At 37.8% G+C, this 15,136-nt stretch overlaps 1 protein-coding gene across 9 annotated transcripts in view; it reads right to left on the bottom strand.

Moving 5' to 3' along the window:
• LOC148839582 (DNA (cytosine-5)-methyltransferase 3A-like) overlaps positions 1–15,136 on the bottom strand; it is a 285,242-nt gene that overhangs the window by 157,760 nt on the left and 112,346 nt on the right. For all 9 annotated transcript variants that reach the window (XM_088908896.1, XM_088908889.1, XM_088908882.1 and 6 more), the window contains exon 4: positions 4,022–4,391. In XM_088908896.1, the coding sequence (XP_088765022.1) occupies positions 4,022–4,391 (370 nt within the window). The remainder of the gene's footprint in view (positions 1–4,021; positions 4,392–15,136) is intronic.

A 15,136-nucleotide genomic window follows, 5' to 3' on the forward strand; every position in this document is an offset into this window, starting at 1 on the left:
TATTTTGAATACACGACTACATGTTGCACATGGATTGGAAGAATAGCAATTACTGCTGTATTAGTGAAGGGGGTGACTGTCACACGTCACACGTTAATTGCATCACCTCCTACAAGAGGGAATGGCCGTAACGTTAATATACAATTTAATCATTTCTGGGAAGTGTGAAACATTACAAGTCTGTTTGTATTATACTGTACTGTATTTAAAAATAACTGACATCTTTCCCCACTATTGACAGTATAATCTATTCAGGTGAAACTAAACAGCTTTTCAATCTGAAACCTCAAAATATTTAACAAACTATGCCTAAAGAACTGATCTGAATACTAAGTAGTCTAGTTAAAGGGTATGTACACTGTAGAATATATAAATAAAGGACAATCACATAATATCCGCTAACAAAGAGGGTGTGGCAATTCCATAGCTCATGTCCAATGTTTTATTACACAATGAAACAACATCTATATCAATATGAAAAAATACTGAGACAAGGATCTGTGTCACAGAATGCAGCTAGGCTTCGCCTGAAAGAAGTTTTTTTTCTTTACTATTGTCTCAATGAAAAAGAAAACAACAAACAACCCAAAGGCTCTGCGAATTCTCAGGCTCCCAAGTGGTTAAACCCCACTCCAAGCTCAGGCTGGGCTCTGTGATCCAGATGTTCTGCTTTCGAGCCCCGATCCTGTCATTAGCTGACTGTGAGCAGGACTCCCCAAGAGGTGGCGCACAACCGACCCCAGCACCCCAGCACTGCAGGGGGAGGAGCAGGGATCTCTCTGCTCTCAGGAAAAGCAGACGCTGCCATAACGTCCCACTAAGAAATTATTACTGATTCCAAATGGGGAGGATACGCAGTAAAAACTAATTGCAGAGTCGAAACATATTAAAAATTAAATTCAGTACTTCTTCAGCATCTTCTGTCACTTCATACTAATATCTGTATATATTTTAGTTATGGGGACAACAATTTTTTATGGACCATAAGACTATAGTACTGCAATCAAGTAGAGAGCAGCTCTTATTTCAATTCACATTAACTAGCAATATTTCTATTTAAAGATCCCATGGTAGTTTTTCAAGATGTAAGGGTGTCAACTGGCTAAATTCCACTCTCGGGTTGTACAAGCTGGTCTTCCTAATGTTTGCCCTTATTCTGACATGGTGAAAATGTTTCTCCCTTCCCTCCCTGATCTGCTGGGCAGTGGGAGTGCTGAATGAAATGCATAATCTAGATGTTTCTGCACTAATTATTATATTAACATTACAAGCCAATACCTAGAGACAAAGTTTGAGGTCAACTGATCTCAAAAGCTTATTTAAATAGTTTAATGCACTCTTAATTCCATTTGCTAAAGGAGGAATTCTCATTTATCACTTAGGAATTCAAAAGACATTGGCTTACACAAACATCTACAGTAGTATGTTATAAGTGATAAAGCTGCTGGATTTTTGTTGTTCACTATTTTAATGCTTATTTATTTATGACGCTCCAAAAAGGAGAGTCACTGCATGTGATCTCAATTTACTTTTTAACTCTGAGCCACAATGTTATGCCATTATGAGCCACAAACATTTTTCAATTAAATGAACACAGAACAAATCCTAAATCCATCTGTTAAATGAAAAGGAAACATTTGTTTTCTCTGTCTTTGCTCTTTTGCACAATTATTTATGACACAATGCAATAATTTTGTTTTCTTTTCCTTTTTGTTGTATTGTATATTGCTTAATCCATCTTTTGTAAGAAGGCTAGAGTTTCATTGGAGTAACACACAATTTGAGGTTTTGGTATACAAAATAGGCTTGATAGGCTATTGTTCACATTTTCCCTTGAATTTCCCACTTGTGTTGTTATTTACTGACAAAATTACTAATTTACTTAAACTCTAAATGACAAAGTAAATATTTAATTTTCACTGATGAAAAAAGAGATCCTATCCTGCTCTACGCTAGGTGCTTAGTTACTCATGTCTTCAATGAGTCATTTCTGAGGTGTGCCAAATTTTTTTGCAATGCTAAGAATAGTTACTTAAATCCACAAAAAAAGGTTAATATTTAAAGAGCCTTGAAAGGCTTGTTGCAAACGTTGTACTTTCTGCTTTTGCTTGAAATTCAGGGAACCAACTAATGCTAACCACACACATACACACGAATGTGCATAAATGTGTACTTGCAATAATGGAACTCAAAACCTTGGAAAGGCTATGAACTACAAAATAGAAACTAGAGGTCTTACACCAAACAGGTATTTCTATCAATTGTCTTGCAAACTGGATAAAAGAAAGTAAAGTAAGATAGTGTATCATTAGACCTTAACTGGAATAAAGTGCTCTTATTTGTACTTATAATTATCGGTATCAAATAAATTGCTCTACACATTTCAATCTGTAAGAACGATTAACAGAGAAAACAGATGCACAGAAGAAATTAGAATGATTAAAAAAATTGGGGGCATGAACTCAGAATCAGCCTTCATCATTAGATTTCTTTTTTCAAATCAATGCTGCTGGCTTTGTAGCCTTGTTTTGGTAAAAAAGGCAATTACCATAGCAATCCTGGCAGGTCTGTGACTTAACTAAATGCTGTGTTCTCAAATGTTCATCATTCATTATATATTCGAAAAGGGCTTTCACTCTGGCAAAGCAACCTGAATAACTTCACTCCACAAACACAGGCCACCAATGACCCACTTCAGATTGTGGGTTGAATAAGAGAAGAAGTAAGGTCAGTATAAATACTGTAGGTTCTTGCATATTAACTGTATACTGTATACATCTGTGAACCTGAGACCAGCCCACTTGTTCATAGTGCGACAAGTGTGCATTCAATTCTTACCTGGGTACAACACCCAAGTGTGTGAGGGGTTTACAATTTTAACTCTAGTAACGGCAACACCGTTATCTGATTATTCAATACATTAAATGTTTTTAGACACAAGCAAGTACTAACGGCTTCCTGTATCACAATTACAATTACTGTAGCAAAACTGTCATCTTTAGAACATAATGGACAGACACAAAACAAAGCCCACCTCTCTTGAAAACCATTGCATCAATACAAGTGTTCTATCTCAACGGACTGCAATGTAATATTAGAAGTCATGGGATATGCTCTGTGTTTTTATGATGATTTTCATAAAAATCTTTGGAATCATGGAATCATAACACAAGATTCCAAAGTTCCTCACATATATGAGGGCACATATTTCATCCACCACTGAAGTGCAGAACCCAGTCTTTCTGCCCCAGCATCCCCACTACACAGCAGACTGGGTGGAGAAGCAAGAACCTACTGAACCAAATTTCTGAATGAAAAAATTTAGTGAGGGACTATACAAGATACTGAATATCCTGGCGCTCTGGTGCACCATGGCTGCCGTCGCATCATCCAGGTGGATGCTGCACATTGGTGGTGGTGGAGGGGAGTCCCCATTAACTGTAAGGTGCTTTGAGTGGAGTGTCCAGAAAAGCGCTATATAAGTGTAAGCAATTATTATTATTATAACACCTGTAACTCTTAAGAACTCTTGCAAACAAAGCAGAACCTTTAATGACCAAGTAGTCAGGCCCAAGGTTTAATATCTCATCCAAAGCACAACAACACATCTACAGAATAGTGCCCTGTATCCCCATACTGGGGCACCAGTTTAGACGAAGAAGTAGTGCTACCTACTGGTTCACCAACACCCCTTACAGCAGCAACCTTGGTTTTCTCTAGAGCTCTCCTGCCTTTGTATGACCAGGCACAGGCCTGCTGTGCTTCTGAGGTGTGATGACACCAGGTTAAAGGGTGGTAAACGCTGTGGCCATTGAACGGTACACATAAAATATTTAGTATTAAACTACGATAAATAAGTTAGTTGGAGAGTCAACCACATTAGCAATCCATTTTAGAATTACAAAAAGACCTCATAGAAGTATTTAGCATTACTTCTGTCTCCTAGTTTACAAAGACCAGCGAGGGGCAGTTCACAAGGTCTTCCGCAGCTTTAAAAGCACGGAATCGGATTTTAACTTACGTTTCTCGGGATGCTCAAGTTTCCGTCTTCCCCGCTTTTTACGGGGAGTGGGCGGCACTTGCTCCCCATCTTTCTCCGAGTCCTGGTCATCCGGGGGAGTTGAAAAGCCATTCTCCAGGGAAGAGTCTGGTCTCCCCTTCCTGTATCCCTGTCCCTGGGCCTCCTGATCCGGAAGCTCTTCAGCCCTTCGGACAGATTCTCTGGGGACTCCGTTTTCAGGGATGTTCCTGCCCTGCTTGGAGGAGGCGGCAATAGTGTCCCCAGGGTGACTGTCCACATCTCCATTGTGCACCTGATCCGAGGACTGGCTTTCCACACTCGCATGACACTTGGACCCTACGTCTTCCTTTGATGTCTCACAGCTATTAACCTTAAGGAGAAAGAAAGAGGAAATAGATTACTCTTACAGATGGGACTACAGAAATTTGAAAGCAATCCGAGATTACTGTGTATTTCAGACAGTCAATAGACCCACTGTTCCAATATTGAGCTCATGTGTTCACATCTACCACTTAGGGCAAAGTGGGAATAGGACACAAAGAGTGGCTCAATTTTGTTTAATTCTTCAAATGAATTCATGGACAAATAGAAAATGTATTCTGAAAGAAATAACATGGCGCAGATATGTTTTTGTCCAGCACACAGATAATAAATACCTTGTAGCATGTGGAAAAAGACTTCAAATTCTTTGAATAAATATGGCCCATATTACAGTATTATATTACATAACATATACTGTATGTCTCAAAATGTTTAAAGAATGAGTAGAATACAGACTAGCATTTCAATATAATACATTAGTTATCTTGAGGAAACTTTAGATTCATTTTCACTCACATATCGGTGAATCTTTAAGGCTTTAGCATTTCAAGGTGATCTGAAGCCATCTTACCACAAAACTGACACTTCTTCTGTTTCATCCATGAGCCTAAATAATGCAATAAGCATCTCACTTGCAAGAAGAGTTCATCGCATTGTTCCTAGCGATGTCCACAGGAGAAATGTAAAAAGGCAGTACAAATGAGTGTGTTTATGCTTTAAATACAGTTTACACACACATTCACATAAGTGTAAAGCAGTGCTTGTCAGAGAGAAAACAATCATGATCATGAATGTAGCCTAAGCTTGGCTTAAATATAAAAAAAAGCCTCCACCGTGTTTTTAATTGGTTGCCTAGACATACTCATATTGTCAGAACGTGACAATCTGAAAGCATTCTCCTACAAAAGAAATTATAGCCATTTAGATACTGGGACACAACCTCACAGTCACAAAGATTAGGGGTTTCCAGTTGTGATTCTAGGGAGCCCCATGCCTGCTGTCTTTTGTTCCACCGAGTACACCGAGACCTAATAATAAGTGTGATCTGAACAAAATTATTTGCACTTCTTAAACATGCAAGAGGTTGCATTTAAAGTACTGTCTTTCTTAAGTCATTAAAAATCTTTAACCTTTGTGTAGAAAGGGAAATTTACAAAGGTTCTAACCAAGCATCTTGGTTGGTCAATTCAGGATTCATGTAAGTTAAGACTTTTTCTGCAAAAACAAGACCAAGACTGGGAACTTCTGATGTAGATCATCAAAAACAGTCAATTCAGATCATACACCACACATCACACTGAACTGATGCTTTTTACTGCCACATAGGAACACGTTGCTTTAAACTCCCCTGCGTTCCCAATAAGCACCAAGTATATTTAATGGTACATATACTGTATGTCTGTACCTCTTTAAGTAGCTCATTAGGAAAAAATGACCAAAACGTAGCCACACACACAATTAGTCTGCCCATTCAATACAAAGACAGTCGTATACCACAACTGCTATCATTAAAATAAAAACAAACAAAAGACAGCAGTCTGCTCTTTTGCGAGAACTCACAGCACTTCCGTTGTTAATAGTCTGCACTATTGTTAACCACTGGCTAGTAAAAGAGAGACATGCCTAGTTTCACACAAAATAAATTCTGAAACTCATCTGGGAGAAAGTGCTGAGATATTACACAAAACGGTCACTCATACTGTAAAATCGGACACTTTTGTTATGTTTCCCAATTTCTAATGAAGAGAACTTAGTCAAATTTTGTTTGTAAAAAATGAATTATTCATATTGCTGCTTCACATTTGCATTGTCACTTAAGTAACACAATGGTCTATATGCGCCCTTATAATTTCAGGGAGGACAAATGTAATTAATTGAAATTTTGGTATGATCAGGCCACATGTTGACTCATATTATTGATAATAACAAAATAGGTAACATCTTACTGACAGGCCTCTGACCATTAAAAACATTTAAACCTTTATCCCAGAAACAGAATCAGCCTATCCTCAGAACAGAAACGCTCCTAGCTGCATTGATTCACTTGGAAAAAGAACCGCCATTTCAAACTCCACATAAGCAAAGTCAGAACAAGACTGGCACAGTGCCATAGTGCTATGCAAAGGCTATTTAGAATAGACCGCTTGGATACAGTCCACAGACCATTTCAGCTCCCACTGCATTTCTTATGGTACATTTCACTACTGTTATAACTTGGCTCATACCGAAAGAAAAATCTTTAAATGTGGGGCTGCATGGAGTCTGTATGTTCTCCCTAGGTTTGCATGGGTTTTCTTCAGGTGCTCCAGTTTCCTCCCACAGTCCAAAGATGTAGTGGAAGGTTAATTAGCTTCTGAGAACCCTGGCTCTGGTGTGTGTGTCTGTGTGTGCCCTGCGAGGGTCTGGTGTCCTGTCCTGTGCCTGGTGCTTGCTGAGATAGGCTCAGGTTCCCCCGAACCCCTGTAATGGATGAAGCAGTTAATGAAAATGTATGGATGGATATTCAAATGCAAACAACAACAAACAGTGCCAACTTTAGCAATCATGATCATAGACGCCATACAAATCCCATTGTTTTTTTTCTGAAACAGTCAGGAAGAGAAAATAAGACCAAACCCTGCAAATGACAATAACGCTGACTGGACAGATATGAGGAACGGAAGAGATGGAGAGGGCTCCTGGCTGTCTTTTCAAAGTCTTATATCCTGAGCTTCAGCGGTATAACAGATGGCTTAAACAGCACTGCCCCTGAGAACACAACCACAAAGGGGCCTTGCCAGCACTGAGGCTGCAGAACACACAGTCCTCAGGTACCACAGGAGAATGTCAGCCCGCACTAGCTTTCCTTCATCAAAACTTTTCAACTTCCCTCCTTAGATGTGTACACCAGCAACACTGGAAAAGATGGGCGTGTAAAAATACTATGTTATGTGTTAATGTGAAGCTTTACCCACAGGATTTCCCTCGTCAACTCTGCCATATTTAAGCTGAGGTAAGGACACAGCTAATACAGAGATTTTGGGGTTTTGCCAATTTGAAAATGCTTGTTGGTTGTAGTAGGGTAATTTAATAAATTACATTCTACATGAACTCACACAGGCAAAGAAAATGCCTGAATACATACTGTACTGTACGTACTGGTACAGAACTGGAAAACAAATTGTGCCCACACATACAACACATTGTTTACTGTACAAGATTGAGTTTTGCCTAAATATTTTACATCTCCCAAAACACTTCAGCCTTGGAACATTTTTTAGTCCTTTAGTACCTATTTTACTTATTTCTTCCCCTGCAAACTTGCTCTTTGGATCTAAAAAAAACACTTACACATTATTTCTTCTGTGATGTGAAGGAATACTAGCAGTAATATGGTATTATAGAGATATTTATGGATTTTAGAGGACTGCTATTGACTTCCAGTAAAATTACTATTTTGCCATTAGCCATTAACATTTTGCTATGTACCTTTTATGACATCATTAAATGTGCTCAAACTGACAATCCAAAATGCAATCAACACAAAGGCGAAGGTTAAAATTTTTACTGTGTATTTAAAGCCGCTGTTGCACTGCAATTTCCCTCATGGTATCAATAAAGTATCTACTGTATCTACTGTACTACAGTACACCTTAAGATTTCTTATTGGGGTCTTTGATGTGAATCAGGTACAACAACACACCCTTTAAAAAGAATATATATACAGTATATACTGTGTTTCCGAACACTCCAGAAGAAATTAACTGTACAACATATGGCACAGATAAAAAGAGATACAGGTTAACAGCCTCACCATGTGAAACTGATAAGCTTTCCAGCTTGAAGTGTAGGTCGCTTCAAACATACACAGTGATTAATAAAATTATGTCTCTGCACAGTCAGCAGGGCTGCATTGTTTGTTTTAGTGTTATGATTTAATAAACCACCAGATTGGTGGCAGTGGCACAATCCTATCTGGTGTTCCCTAAAAATAGCCTATAGAGTCTAGAAATTCTACCGGCTCTTTGTAGGTCCTAGAAAATTAAAGGGGAACATTATACTATATACCTTTTTTGTGTTTTCTTTAAAATAAGTTCCACCCAGATGCACTTGATACAATTGAAGAGTGTTTTGGTATGAATGAATGTGCATGCCGGTCTAGTCTCTGCAACTTTACAGAAAGCTCATCACTCTAAATAGAACATCTTCTTCCTACCTGCCTATAAGACCTACAGTACCTTCTGTATAACCTACACTGCCTAAACAAAAGACTTTGATTAATTCAAACAGTAAACACTCTGCAATAAAAGGTCAATTAATAGAAACATTTACCTGATTCTCATCATTTGTATCTTGGCTAGCATTCTCTTAACACATATGGTGCAACATTTAGCTAAATATTATATAATGGAAAAAACTTTTTTTCTAATCGTTTCCAAAACTAAAATGGCACCACATGATTCTGTAAGCAATAAAGCCGTGCTAATGCCTTACAATTAACATATACCAGTTAAGAAACTCAGTGTCATTATTATTCTTGATCAGCTAACTCTACGTAGGTTGGCTGGGATCTAAAATAAAGGAATGTGTTTTCACAAACTACTGATGATCATGATGCCCATTAACAGAAATATGACCAAATCAGCTGTGTCATACACTAATTTTAAGAATTAATATCTACGTAATCTTGTTCAATAATAAGAATGAGATTTGCACTTTCTTTGTGTCACTGGATGTTTTACTTTGTACTTAGATTACAGTTAATGAACCACTACAAGCATTTGATGTTACTGTATGGATTTCTCAAAAACAAAGCAAATTAGGGGAAAGCAATAAAAAAGGCAAACAAAATATTAGGCTATATGGAAAGTGTAACATTTCAATCAAGGGATATAATGTTAAAATTGTATAACACACTAGTAAGGCCTCCTTTAGAATGGTAAGTACAATTTTGGTCACAATGTTATAGAAAAGATATTGCTGCACTGGTATCAGTCCAGAGAGAACCAACCAGATGCATTCTTGGCCTTAAAGGAACTTACTACTTACAGGCTGAAGGAAGTGAAACTTTTTATTCTTGAACAGAGAAGACTACAAGGGAAGCTTATACAAGCATTCGAAATCCAACTAAAGGACAAAAGTCGAAACTAAATGAATGTGTATTTAAAAATGCACAAAAGAAACAAAAGGCTACATGGTCTGGTTGGTTCCCTCATGTTTACAACTGTTCTTAAAAGGTGTAGCTGCTGGTCTAAGGATACACATTAACCTGCTCCAATTGTAGGCACAACGTACAGTACCACAGTGTGAAAACACAAAATACACTTAAGTTGCTCTTAATGCTAGCTAGTTGCTTCAGACAGCTTCAGTGTTCAGCAGTAATTTCTATTAGCTGTTTTTAACACTCAGAGACATTACAAGGTACAGTATCATGACATTTGTAATTATGATTATATTTTAGAGTCATTATTTCACTTAGTTATTGACACGGAAACCCGGGGGAATAATCTATGGTGCAATATCTTTTCTGGTGTTACATTAAAGACTAATTTGTTGAGCTAAAAGTGCAGCATTAAAAGCAATGCCAGGCATTTATTAAATAAATAATAGCTCATTAATATATCATGTAAGTGCTAAAGACAGTTACACACTGGGTATTAATGCAATTTCAACTTATAAATAATTGCTATATACACTATGAAAAAGTCTTTAAATGTAATTACATTTTCTAATAGACTTTGAACAGAATCAAGGCAAATAAGAAGGGTAGCCCTACGAGCAACGCATTTTCATTCTAACTGCCAGGACTACATCGCCAATCAGATATTTTCTTTTTTTTTAAATATAAGAATTGGCACTTATTTTAGTTATAACGACCTGATTGTAACTAACTCAGGCATTCTTAATTGTGTGTCTAATTGTGTGGCTTTTAACACTTTACAGAGTGGTCTGTGCTGATCGCTATTAGCCTCACTGACAGAACTTCATGCCTATAAGCTCCCAGCAGGCCACAAGTGTAACTGTGTTACTGAGAGCCAAGAGATCCACGAACGATCCCACACTGTGCTCTGCGGTGCTCAGCCCATTGGGCGCTGCTGCTTGAGGAATCCCCATCAACCCAGCTACCGCCATGACCCAAGCCTCACACCCATGACCACAGATCTCCGCCACTTGAGCCAGGCTACAAGAACATATTTCAATGATCTATTACTAATACAAAAAGGTGTACAGATCATATCTTATTCTAAAGCATTTTTGGAAGCCACGGTTGATTTTGGGTTTTTTTTCCCACAATGCAATTTTGGAAACGCCAGGGTTTATTCAAACCCACACCAGTATTTCAGCCACTGACTTGGTCTGATGCAAAGTGTAAGACTTGAGCTGTCTCGAGAGTTATGCACATAGAACCCCCCTCTCCCCAACCCCACCACCTGGCTGGGTACCTCCTACCTGGAGACAGCCCAGGCTCACGTTGGCAGGCAATGCTCATTGCTGCAAGAACTCAGGAACATGGGTCACTGACGCTTGTCATGCCTATCACCTCATGGCAAGTGGCCAGTCCCAGTCCCAGTCATTCTGAACCACTGGTGGAGGGAACAGCCCCCGCAGCAAGTCATAAAAATAGATAAAGAGAACCCAATAAAAAGAATAATACACAAAATGATATACTTTTTCATTCATTTATTGATAAAAATGATCCAACATTAAATGTCTTTGTCGGAAAAAGTATGTGGACCTCTAGGATTATCAGTTCAGTTAAGGGGATAATTAAGAGTCAGGGGTGTCAATCAATGGGATGACAATCAGGTGTGATTTTGGGTGGCCATGCCTTATTTAAAAAAACATAAACCTGAGTCTTCACTACCAAAGTCTGGTCTTCACCACACAGGTTTGTGAACGTATGCCATGCCTCGATCAAAGGAGATTTCTGAGGACCTCAGAAAAAGAGTTGTCGAAGCTCATCAGGCTGGAAAAGGTTACAAGACGATTTTTAAAGACTTTGGGCTTCACCAATCCACTGTCAGGCAGATAGTGTAAAAATGGAGAAAATTCAACACCATTGTTACTCTCCCCAGGAGTGGTCGTCCAACAAAAATCACTCCAAGAGCAAGGCGTATAATATTCCGGGAGATCGCAAAGAACCCCAGGGTAACGTCTCAGGACCTGCAGGCCTCTCTTGCACTGGCTAATGTCAGTGTTCATGAGCTTACCATCAAGCAAACACTGAACAAGAATAGTGTGCATGGGAGGATAGCAAGGAGGAAGCCACTGCTGCCCGTTTAAAGTTTGGCAGACCACCTGGATGAGCCAGAAGACTACTGGAAGAATGTTATAACAAATAACAAATATAACTTTTTGGCTTAAATGAAAAACACTATGTTTGCAACAAGACCAGGACAGCTTGCCACCATTGACGGAACTGTGGATTCTGGATTGTACCAGCAAATTCTACAGGAGAATGTCAGGGTATCCTTCTGTAAACTGAAGCCCAACAGAAGGTTGGTCTTGCAGCAAGATAATGACCCTAAACACACGAGTCAGTCTACCAAAGAATGGTTGAAGCAGAAGAAATTTCACCTTTTAAAATGGCTGAGTCAAAGTCCAGACCTTAATCCAATAGAAATATTGGATTCTGAAGCGGGGAGTTCATGCAAGAAAGCCCACCAACATCATTGAGTTGAAGCAGTTCTGTATGGAGGAATGGGCCAAAATTCCTCCAAGCCGATGTGCGGGACTGATCAACAGTTACCGTAAACGTTTGGCTGAAGTCATTGCTGCTCAAGAGGGTCACACCAGTTACTGAAAGCTTAGGTCCGTATACTTTTTCTGAAAAAGACATTTAATGTTTGATCATTTTGATCTATAAATGAATGAAAAATTATATCCTTTAGTGTGTTATTTCTTTTATTGGGTTCTCTTTATCTATTTTATGACTTGGATGAAGATCTGATCACATTTTAGGTCAATTTTATGCAGAAATTCAGAAAATTCTAAAGGGTTCACAAACTTTCTAGCACCACTGTATGTAAATCTGTTTATTTTCCTTGCTCTACAACAGTCTTTTTTCCTAATGTTCTGCTTCTCATGTGTGTGAATATGAAAATTGATAGCTAATATACAGTAAAGCTGCTTTACAAGAAGGTTCCTTTTAAACATAGTGCAATACTGTATATCAAGTGCATACTTAAAGAGTAAGTATAATTGGTTCTAAAAATACAAATCTAAATGAAATGAAACATTTTATTTAGTTGACTAAATTATAAGGTTATTTTTGAAGCTAGCTGATAGGAAATGTTAAAATAATACAGTACCAACTTCTTTATTAACAGGAAGTGGAGTTAAAGTTTAGCTACTGTCAGTGAATGAAAACAGGCTGTGAATGCCAATAAGCCCAGTTGCTTCCACAAAAGTCTAGACAATCAATTCTTTAAAAGCACTGACCAAATTCATTGGCACCAACAGGATAAAAAAAACAACCCTGCTTAACTCATTAACTGAGAAGGGTATCTCTTCAACAAGGAATCTCACAAAAAGTCAATTTGCTTTCACCTTATTTACCATCTCATGTGGAATTCCTGATTCCACCCTCCAATCATTAGCACACTGTATGGGTTTTTAACCAGCTGTAAAATATTAGTTTACTACAGATTTTTATTAGTCTGGACCTTTGAGCTGGTAATAGGAAGGTTCCTCAAGGGGTGCATCATTAACTACTAATGATGGTATAACATTAAATAGCAGGAAGGCAGTCAACTGGATTAAAAAGGTGCTTTATACACAAGCTTGAGTTGAAAAAATAAAGATACGTTCAGCCAATGAAAAATGTGTTCCCATGCAACTGTCATTAAGGAAAGAAGATTGAGGCTCAGTTTCTTCCACATAAACTGCTTTTTATGTAGGGGACAAATCAATGATTTACCAGGGTCACAACCTGGCAACATAATCCTTAAGTGGAATAATATTAAAAGGACTGAATTTGAATTGGCACGGTCAGCTACACTACTATTGCTGACATTAAGACAAGAAGTAGGCTTCAATCTGTTCAGTGTACCTGCAGCACTCATCATTTTCAGTATATGCTTTACACAATACAAACGTATAAGCCTGCGTCTTTTCAAGTACAACATCAAAGCATTAAAATTCATTATAATACAGCATTCAGGCTGTATTAGGCTGGGAAGATACAGTATGTGTGACTAAGCATCTCTTATTAAGAGCACCTTAAAATACCACAATCAAAGGACCTCTGAAGTACTTCTCTAGTCGATCCAACAATAATGTGCTTAAGTATAGACCCCTCCTCTGCAATGAAATTGCTCTTCTACAATTTGCAGTGTAGTCTTAAGGACATCCATGAGTATAACCAAGCACGCTGTGCATGCAGTGTTACAACACTCTGTCTAAAACCAAAAAACAACTATATTTAGTGCAATGATCTTGATAATGCCAACACCTAGCTGCTGTACTGTAATTAGCATGCCTGTAATAACAGAGATGGCTTACCAGAACTCTTAACATTTATCCATTGAATACAACAAGAAAATATAATGACATAAATACAGAGTTGCAGAGACAGCACTTGGGATGATGATTCTGAGAACTCCTCAGAACACATCATCTTATACTAGCGCGCCTGTTAGAGAATATTTTGCATTTAACTTGTGTCTGTCTGACCTTCTATGCATACAGTGATTCATTTCAGTCTTCCACTTAGATGGCTGCCTGCAAGCTATAATGACTCTCTTGTGCTGTCTGATGCTTTAATTTATATTGAGCACTAAATCTGAAGGAAGAATTCTCTTCCTACTTCCATGTAGAACAGTAAAGATTAATAGGAGAGTCGGAGCAAGTTGTTAAAAAAAACACCCTGAGGGCACTCTGAAACATGCATGGACATACCAGCCTGGGCTTCTCTTTGGTGGGGTTGAGTTATAGGCCACTGAAGGCAAATATTAACCATTTCACTAAAACATTTTGAAGGTTTGATATGATCCTTTAAATAGTATATGTATACAAAGGTCAACTAACTTCCCTTAGACAAATTTTATGTGCTTCTAACCTCAATAGTTTTCAACTAATTTGATTTCTTTTTTATACATTAGGACCCAAAAGATACTGTATTACTTTGATCTTACAAATCTAACACTTGTATAACATACTGTATCTAATGTACAGTAAATATCTCTTTGCACTTCTTTTCTAGATTATCACAGTAAAAGTTCGGCATCTACTTGCATCATGCAACTTCATTTTATGAATTCCTATATTTGTTTCAGAAAAAACATACTGTATATAAATACCAATCTGATTTTTAGCTTACAGGGTTCTATGTCTATTTTATAAAAAAAAATCACAGACTCACAAGCTTTTAAAACAGAGACTAATAGAACAATGTATCCAGTACAGTACAAGTATCCTACGATTACAAAATGCCATTTAAATTTCCCATAAATAAATAAACCCATCACAATACTTATTTTGAACAGCATTTTGACAATATCTAGCTATACTGTACAGTAAGTGGTACAGCAGCAAAAACATCTCATAAAGAGAAAGAATTTTAAAAAAGTACAAAAGCAGAAGATATTTCTTTGGTCCACCAAAAATATAAATTTAATTAAGGAAGGTGCTGTTTGAAGTTCCCATTGTCTTTGAAAACCATAAAGGCCAAGCAGCCTATGGTTTTCCACTAATGTGGAAAACAAAAATATACAGTAGACCCCAATGATGAGTACCTAAATATCAGAGAGCCAATAGGAACAGTAAATTTTGAATCCCTTCTCACACTTAGAAAATATTCTCTTCCATATACAC

The sequence above is a fragment of the Atractosteus spatula genome, chromosome 2 (assembly GCF_055471065.1).
Source record: "Atractosteus spatula isolate fAtrSpa1 chromosome 2, fAtrSpa1.hap1, whole genome shotgun sequence".
NCBI classification, from domain to species: domain Eukaryota; kingdom Metazoa; phylum Chordata; class Actinopteri; order Semionotiformes; family Lepisosteidae; genus Atractosteus; species Atractosteus spatula.